The sequence below is a fragment of the Desmodus rotundus genome, chromosome 10 (assembly GCF_022682495.2).
Source record: "Desmodus rotundus isolate HL8 chromosome 10, HLdesRot8A.1, whole genome shotgun sequence".
Classification (NCBI taxonomy): domain Eukaryota; kingdom Metazoa; phylum Chordata; class Mammalia; order Chiroptera; family Phyllostomidae; genus Desmodus; species Desmodus rotundus.
Genome location: NC_071396.1, coordinates 49,598,728 through 49,607,593, shown reverse-complemented (window position 1 = coordinate 49,607,593; position 8,866 = coordinate 49,598,728). Strand labels below are relative to the sequence as shown.

Here is an 8,866-nt window from a genome sequence, read left to right as displayed (position 1 = left end):
ATGGCCAGAAGGGTACCACAGGTAATCTTAAAGTATGTTTTGAGGGTTTAATGGTTGATAGATTAATGTCTATACACAAAATATTGCTGGTCCCTCAAATGTACTGCAGTTGATTTTAAGAGTGATTTTGGATAGAAGAATTCTGTTTGGCTAACTATGGTCTAGTTCTTTTAATTTTTAAAATATTTGTAAATTACAGTTTATATTCAATATTATTTTGTATTAGTTTCAGGTGTATAGCACACTGGTAAGACAATCATATACTTGACAAAGTGTTCCCCCTGATACTTCCCAGTACCCACCTGGCACCTTACACAGTTACTACAATATTATTGACTGTATTTCCTATGCTGTACTTACGCTACAGTTCTTTCTCTTTTGGGGTATGAGGAAGTCCAAGAAAAAGTACTTACTGGGTAATACCTTTGTTATACTGTTTGACATGGGGCTTTTCCTTTATTCTCAATGACGGATCATTTTGTCTCCTGGTGTTTCACTTCAGCTAGCTTTTACTGTTCCTAATGATGAGTAGAAAGAAACTGCTGACCCTTATCTTTTTACCAAACTTGGGAGTTGCAGATGCCTTAGGAATATCGATTTGAGTGAATTTAATGCATTTTTTTTCTGTGTATTTACAGATGGGGCGTGAGTGGGTTTGGTTGGATACTGAACAAGACTATCCCAATGACTCTGAGTTGAGCAACAACTGCAGGTCCCTCTTCAGCTCATGGGACTCCAGTCTGGATCTTGATATGGGCGGCTGGAGGGAAACTGAGGAGCCAGGGGCTGAGGAACTAGAGGAAAGCAGCCCAGGGACAGAATCTAGTGAGCTGCTTATGGGGGATGGAGGCAGTGAGGAATCTCAGGAAGAGGCAGAACAAGTCAGCCACCAGAACCTCCTCCACTTTCTCTCTGAGGTAATGGGGATTCATTATTTCCAAAGTTGGAAGTGTCAACTCTAGAGAATGCTTACCTGTATACTTTTTTTCTTTTACCACTCTTAATATTGTTTACTAAAATATAAGCTCCACAGTGGCAGGTACTAAGTTCACTGCTGTGTCTTCAGCACTTGGTGCTAACAAAATATGCTTTAGCGCTGGCTGGTGTGGCTCAGTGGATTGAGTGCTGGCCTGCTAACCGAAGGTCGCTGACTGAATTCCCAGTCAGGGCACATGCCTGGGTTGCAGGCCAGGTCCCCAGCTGGGGGTATGTGAGAGGCAACTGATGGATGTATCTCTCCCTTCCTCCTTTCCCCTCTTTCTAAAAATAAATCTTTTAAACACAAAAGAAACATTAGTTGTGACCCACAACAACAACAAAAATGTGCCTCAAATGTGCATTTTTTGACTGAATAAAAATCCTAGTCGTTAAAAAATAAATAAAAATCCCAGTCATTAGAACCTTGAATCAAAGGAAGTGAAATTTCTGCATTTGGAACTGCCCCATAGTAGTATCCTTGCAATTCATTCTTTCACAGTCATGAGAGGTGATACTTGCCCTAACTCTCCTTGAAGCTTGTGATGTTACTACTTCAAGGCAGTATTTTACAGTGTTCTTACTACCATGGTTAAGGGCTGAGGACTAGAAGTAAACAGAATTGGACAATTTATTTTTATGCAGCAACTACACACGTTCAGGAGGATGTAGGTAAAGATCAGCAAGAATCCAGTTGAAATGTTGACACTTCTGTCCATGGCAGACAAAATTTTCAGCAGTTTGCAGTCAATCCCAATTGTTCGGAGTTGACACTTGAGATGAAAATTTAGAACATAAGCTTGAAGAAGCAAGAACAATATATATCTTGTTTACTGTTAGGTCTGTAGTAACTAGTACAGTGCCTGTGTATGTAAAATACTTAATAAATGATTGAAGAAATTAGTCTGTTAGCCATTTCAGTCTTAGTCACAGTGGCAATGTAATCATGTGACATTACTGATACACAGATGATGCTTCCCATTGGTGTTCCTATGCATCTAACAATAGACTATGATTGCAGGTAGCTTATTTAATGGAGCCATTGTGCATTAGCAGCAAAGAATCAAGTGAAGGCTGCTGCCTTTCCTCTGATACCAGACAAGAAGAAAGGGAAATTGAAGTTACTGAAGAAGAAGGGGATCCTGAAAAGCTTTCAGCTAAGGTAGAACACTTGGTAGCTGAGAAGTCTGTGGGAGAAAATGAAAGGCCAGAAGTGGCTCCGGCTCCCTCAGATATTTGTGCAGTTCAGGGACTACCCACAGAGAGCGAAGAGGTAAGTGAATAACATAAACCAGCTGTCTGATTGTCTGATTGGTCCTCTGCACAGGGAGGTAGAGCAGAGTGGTTAGAACAAATAACTCTAGAAAGTTCCAACTACCTGGATTATCCTGGTTTTAGCACCAATTAGCTGTGTGACCTTAGGCATGTTAGTGAACATTTTTAGAACCTGTTTTCTCTGCTGTAAATGGAATAACAGTTGTCTACCTTACAGTTTTGCTGTGGGGTTTAAATGAGAATTTATGTAAAGCACTAAGCATAGGGCCTAGCTCAGTAAGCAATCAGTGAAATTTAGAATGCCATTATCATTAATATTATCTGATCAGCTAGAGTAGTTAGTTCCAGGGTGACAAATGATAATGAAAATCTTAAAAGGATACAACATCCATCTAGAATTGGGTATATTGCTTTTTCACTTTTCTTGGGGTAGAGAGTCAAAGTTGTCCAGCAAGATTGTGAACAAAATTTCACTGATTTAGATATAAAGTCACATTTCTCTAATTTTTAATAGCTTTATATAATTGGCCTCTTCTCACCTAAGGTCAGCTTTCATTTACTCCATGCATGTAAAATTACCTTGCAGATAGTAAATCTCTTTTTAAAGTTTCCTTTGTTTCCTGGCACTCCCAGGAAGAGGTTCAGCAAGAATCCAAAGAGGAGGACGACCAGGGTAAAGGGTATGTGTCAGAGATGGAAGACCAGCCCTCCTCAGGCGAGTGTGATGATGGCTGTAGCATTCAGGAGGATCCTTTGGTGGACATCCTTTTTAGCCATGCTACTTCCTCAAAGCTGTAAGTATAGATATTTCTCTAAGATGGTTAAGATTTAAATTTTTACTTCTGTTTATGCCTATTTGAATTTGTTAGGGTGAACATAGATTACTTTAGTAAATTAAAAAAAGAAATTAGAGTTGGAAAACACTAGAAATAGAATTAAATATGATTTTTAAAAGATTTTATTTATTTATTTTAGAGAGAAGGAAAGGGAGGGAGAAAGAGAGGGAAGGAATCATCCATGTGTGGTTGCCTCTTTCACACCCCCCACCGGGGACCTGCCCCACAATTCAGGCATGTGCGCTGACTGGGAATCGAACTGGAGACCCTTCAGTTCGCAGGCTGGCACTGAATCTACTGAGCCACACCAGCCAGGGCAGAATTAAATATAATTTTATTGTATAAATAGAATTTATGTGCTTTCTTCTTATAAAATAAGTCTGTTTTATCAACATTAACAATCTCTTTCATAAATAACCCTTCTCTCTAATTACTATCTTTAAAAAAAAAAATCCTCACTGAGGATATGTTTTTATTGATTTTAGGGGTGGGAAGGAGAGAGAGAGGGAGATAGGGGTGGGGGGAGAGAGAGAGAGAGAAAGAGAGAAAATGAGAACGATAAAGATCAATGGGAGGGAGAAACATTGGTTGCCTCCAGTATGTGCCCTGAGCAGGGATCAAACCTGCAACCTTTTGGTGTATGGGGATGACACTTAAGTCAACTGAGCCACCTGGCCAGGGCTAATTACTACCTTTATTCAGGGAACATTGCTAAGTGTGATTGTCCTTCATGTCTAATGTTTTACACACTATACTTCTTTTAAAAATATGAAGACAGTTCCTATTAACTTGAAATGAAAAATTATTTTGAAGTTATGATCTCCCTGGTTCCTTTTTCACAAATCTTAGGAAATTGTTTATATAATTATCTCATCTTTTTATTAATAATTATGGGGCCAAAGGGAACATTTTAGAATTTTTTTTTTTTAGTAAAGTAGATTTCTTTCAAAATCAGAAAGACTTAAGTTATTTTTGTTATGATAATAGATAAATAGTTCATTCTCTGAGCCTGGTCTTTTATCAATTTTTTAAAGAGAAGATAACAGGAACTGTTTTTTTTTGTGTGTGTGTGTGTTTCTGTATTTGTTTTCTACTGCATTCCCTATCTACCCCCATATCTGTGGAAAGGCAAACCAATAATAATTCCAGCTTTTTTAAATTTAAGGTATACAACTGAACAATACATATATATATTTTTAAGTAGCAGATTTCATATGTTTGTTATAGAAATAGAATACAGCTTAACACCTAGGTTGTTGAAGAATTGCTTCCTTTGCTTTTCGGTAACTCCCTGTAAGTATGAGCAGATGGCATATGATGACTATCTAAAAAACAGAAAATCTCTAATTTGGGACATATTTTCTCATGACATTTCAATGTCTTGAATGATACAGTTCACACTCTTTACCTTAGAATTTAGGTTAAAATTGAAACCTTTATTATAAAGTGGTATTAGTAATTGAGTTTGTTTGGCCAGATAGTTTAAAGGAAGCTAGAAAGCTGAGTTCTTGAGCTACCATTGGAAAGCTTAAAAGTACTTCAAAGGGTAGACATTCTCTAGGCCCCCTTTCTGGCTTCACCTTTAGTCCACACTGACTGTCAGGAGAAAGAAGTAGAGCCTTTGGAGCATGACCCCCAGTCTGCAGCTACTTTCCACTCCCACACTTCTATTTATAGTGGCTTGGCATGCATTTCCAAATAGGTGGAAATAAAGATAAGCAAGGAGTTGTTTCTTAAAATATTATAAAGGCCATTGATTTTGCAGTACCTAGTGCAGTACCTTTCATGTAATGGAAACTTACTAAATACCTGTTACATGAATGTGCGAACAAAATTATACCAGTACCAAGGAGTTATTATTCATTCTGGTTGACTGATCAGAAACAGGAAGAGGTTTGTTTACAGGGCTTTAAATGCCTTGTTCTACTAATAGGGTTCTCCGTTTAAGGATAAGTTGATTTTTGTGGTATACAATTTAGATGCAGGTGAGATATTGATTGCATCATGAAAATGAATAGTTACGTGAAGCTGCTCAAATTGGAGAAAGATAAAGTGAGATATGAGTTGGGTTCAAATGGATGCACACATATGGTACATAAAGCAAAATGAGGGTGTGAAAACAGGTGTAAAGAGAACTCATTTGCAGTAACATGATGTTTAACTTCCGAGTAAATAGGAAGCTTGCTAACTGGGAATATTATAAAAAGAAATAAAACATTGAACAGTTGCACCTCTGAAGAAAAGCTAAATAAATTATACGGCTTATCCCAGAGTAAATTAAATGAATTTTCCTTAGGTATTGTAAGGATTACTATATAGAGGGGAGCACAAAGGAATAGTATTTAAATTGTATATCAGTCAGATAAAATGTGAGAATGATTTGGGATGTAAAGCCAAGTATTCTGTGGAAACATAGGAGAGATACTAATGTGGCATATTTCTACATTAAAAACAGGGCCAGATTCATTTATCAAATACTTAATTGAGCACCTACTATGTGCCAGGCACTTAGGAAACATCAGTGAACAGGTTAGGTTCTTAGACCAGTTTTTTAGAGTCATAGGTATGGAAGAGCAAATCATCAAGAGACCAAAAGGCACAGGAAATTGTAGGTTTGTAGTGTACTTTATAAAAAGGTAAAGACTTCATGCGGATACTAATAGTGATTAGTAAGAGAATATTTATAGAGTTTGGAGTCCCTTATGGAAGCATAAATATGTATGTATTCTTACTGTGTTATATTCCTTCAGATATTAACTAGGACCACTATGTCTTGAGAAAACCCTATTACCACCTGGGAGAGACAGAATGCCATTTGTGAAGTTACTGTTTCTTTTCTGTTCTTTTTTATCCCATAGGTCTGATCTAAGCCAGAGTGACCCTGTTCAGGATCACTTACTATTTAAGAAGACTCTCCTGCCAGTCTGGAAGATGATTGCCAGTCACAGGTAGGTGTCCAAGCCACTCTTGGTATTCATAGCCACTCTTCTCATTTAGAGTGACTTTCTACAGTTTCTTCATCCTTTCTGGATTTGTCCCCTAACAGGTTCAGCAGTCCATTTCTGAAGCCTGTGTCAGAAAGGCAGGCCCCAGGATACAAGGATGTGGTGAAAAGGTCAGTGGAAAAGGGGTCAAGAAAGGTTGGTTGCTTTTATATCTGTCTTTTCATACTTTATTTCCCATCTGTTAGATTATTTATTTCATTTATATAACTTACAAACTCAAGATACACTTTACAGCTGAACAAGTTTGTAAAATTATGCTAAATTCAGTCTTCAGTTGAGAATGAGTAAAGGGAACAAAAGGATAAAATAGGCTTTTTTTCATTGTTAGCTTTTAGGTAATATGATCCATTTATTATGATCTTATATTAGCCTTCAATAGTTTTTGACATTGTTCTTTTGGAGCAAAACTTTAAAAGGAACACTGTATTAATTCTGACAGTATAGATATACTAAGGCAAAGACAATAATCCAAATGATGTTTTACACATTGGTTAATTGCAGTATTTTGGATTGTTTTTAAATCTTCATCCAAGGATATTTTTACTGATTTTTAGAGAGAGGAAAAGAGAGAGAGAGAAAGAGAAACATCAGTGTGAGAAACACCATCAGTTGCCTCTTTCACATCCTGACCAGGGATCTAACCTGCAGCCTAGGTATGTGCCCTGACCATGGGGATTGAACCTGCAACCTTTTGGTGTATGGGACGATGCTCCAACCAACTGAGCCACCTGGCCAGGGCGCAGTATTTTGGATTTTTACAGCATGTTTCACCTAAAATGTTGTCATAAACCAGTGTTTAAGTAGAGGAAAGGACCTTTGGAGACAGATTCCTTCATTATGTAGATAAAGAAACTAAGACTCAGAGGTGGTCTTGACTTGCCTGTGATCAGTAAATAGCAGAGCTGGAACTAAACCCCAGATTCTCACCTCTCACTTTAGTCCTCTTTCTACACTGCTGTGCCTTCTCTTATATACCCACTCTCTGTGTCTTATTAATAATTTACTCATCTTAACATTTACTTGACTCACTATTTCCATCTCCATGAAAGGAGAAGAAAATTCTTAGCTTTTGATTATGCAATAGTAGAGTTAGACTAAATAGCTAATATATGACTATACATGGTAAACAGTCTGTCAATAACTACATATGACAAACAGATCATTGGACCTCTTTACAACTTTTGTACTCAGGGCCAGCACACCTCCTATAATGCATAGTATAGTGGCTGGGCCTGTGGGTTCGGAAGTCGGGCTGCCTCTGATTTGGAATCCAAGCTGTGTGACTTTGAGCAAGTACTTCACCTCTTCAGATTTCAATTTGCTCATTGCCAATTGGTAATAATAATGGTACCTACCTTAAAGGTTTATTGGGAGGTTTAACTGAGTTAATACAGAAAGTACCTAACAGGTCTAGGCCTGTTTTTAGTAGTGGCAGTCAAATGTTAACTGCTGTTGCTATTTATTATCTGATGGAGATTGTTATCTTTACCACAACTTTCATTCAGAGTTGGTTAGTTCTCCAAGAGAGCATGTTATGTTACCCCGTGTTCCACATGGAGGTTAGATTCCCTCTGGTTTCTCTTGGCCACTTGTAGACCCATGGACTTGACTACCTTGAAAAGGAATCTGTCTAAGGGAAGGATTTGCACCATGGCACAGTTCCAGCGGGACCTGATGCTGATGTTTCAGAATGCTGTGATGTACAACGACTCTGATCACCATGTGTACCACATGGCTGTGGAGATGCAGCGAGAAGTCCTGGAGCAGATTCAGGTACTGTATGTAGAAAGTTGCAAGAAAAGGAGTGTAGTTTCTGGAATATGATTTTAGAAAGTCTGTGAGAAGAAGGGTGATGCTAAGTGTTTCCAGAGTTTATGTTTAGAGGTGATTCAAGGATTGATATGTTTTACTTGCTGGTTTGGAAAACTCTGAGCCTCAGTAGGACCAGTTTTAACAGAGAAAGTATAGGAAGGCAGACAGCACTGAAGAGCTCTCAAGAGAGCTGTGATGGTAATGGGGGCTTCTGCTTGCAGAGCCTCAAACCAGAGGGCTACGTGCAAACCAGAGGCTGGAGTCACTGTACATTTTAACGTATGTTCACACTATCTCATCTACAGGGGATAAGCTATAGCAGCCAGGAGAAGACTTGTGTGGGTTTCTTTTCTGGGTAACATGGTATTTTAAAGAGAAAAGGATAGTCAAATATCACTGTGGAAAAAGAAATGAAAATGCATTCAAACTGCAGTAGCTTTTAAGATTCATAGCTTGTTATCTACCTTGACCCTGTAGGTGCTGAGTGTTTGGTTAGACAAAAGAAGAAACTTAAATAGTCTGGAATGAGAACCAGTCAACCCCAGAGCATGGTGGAAAACCGGTTTTGTTAACCTGGAGTTGCTGCGTGGGCCTTTTCTGGAACTTGGACCTCTCACTGAGACTCTGACCCAGAGAAGATCCCAGTACTTGTTCACCACTTCTCTGTTCTGTTTTCTAATAATCATAATACCTAACTCACAACCAAGAAGTCAGAGGTGCCTGTGGACATAATGTAAAGAAAAGGGGGGAAAACTGAGATTTGGGGTAATGCCATAAATGTTGCCCATGTCTTTGTTCCATAGGCTTAATTCAGAGGTAACTGGACTAAACCTGTTATAACATTTATTTATGGAATAAATAAATGTTACTTCACAAGTCGAAGATTGCTTTTTACTGATCACAGAAGCTGGGAATAGAGGGGACCATGGTCTGGTGAAATGAGGAAGATATTTGACATGGAAG

At 38.3% G+C, this 8,866-nt stretch overlaps 1 protein-coding gene across 1 annotated transcript; it reads left to right on the top strand.

Annotated features, from left to right (window-relative positions):
• On the top strand, nt 1-8,761 carry LOC123478137 (bromodomain-containing protein 8). Its single transcript, XM_045183860.2, has 8 exons — nt 1-21; nt 639-917; nt 1,997-2,248; nt 2,884-3,044; nt 5,945-6,034; nt 6,133-6,201; nt 7,687-7,864; nt 8,381-8,761. The coding sequence occupies exons 1-8, from the start codon at nt 1-3 to the stop codon at nt 8,429-8,431; spliced, it is 1,101 nt and encodes a 366-aa protein (XP_045039795.1). The 3' UTR covers nt 8,432-8,761.
• The last annotated feature ends 105 nt before the right edge of the window (nt 8,762-8,866 follow it).

Bases quoted from the DNA above. Each gene is read 5' to 3' on its own strand.
- LOC123478137 (XM_045183860.2), top strand. From the start codon at position 1: ATGGCCAGAAGGGTACCACAG. The intron at 3,045-5,944 runs GTAAGTATAGAT...TTTATCCCATAG, and splicing joins CATGCTACTTCCTCAAAGCT to GTCTGATCTAAGCCAGAGTG. The intron at 6,202-7,686 runs GTCAGTGGAAAA...GGCCACTTGTAG, and splicing joins TACAAGGATGTGGTGAAAAG to ACCCATGGACTTGACTACCT.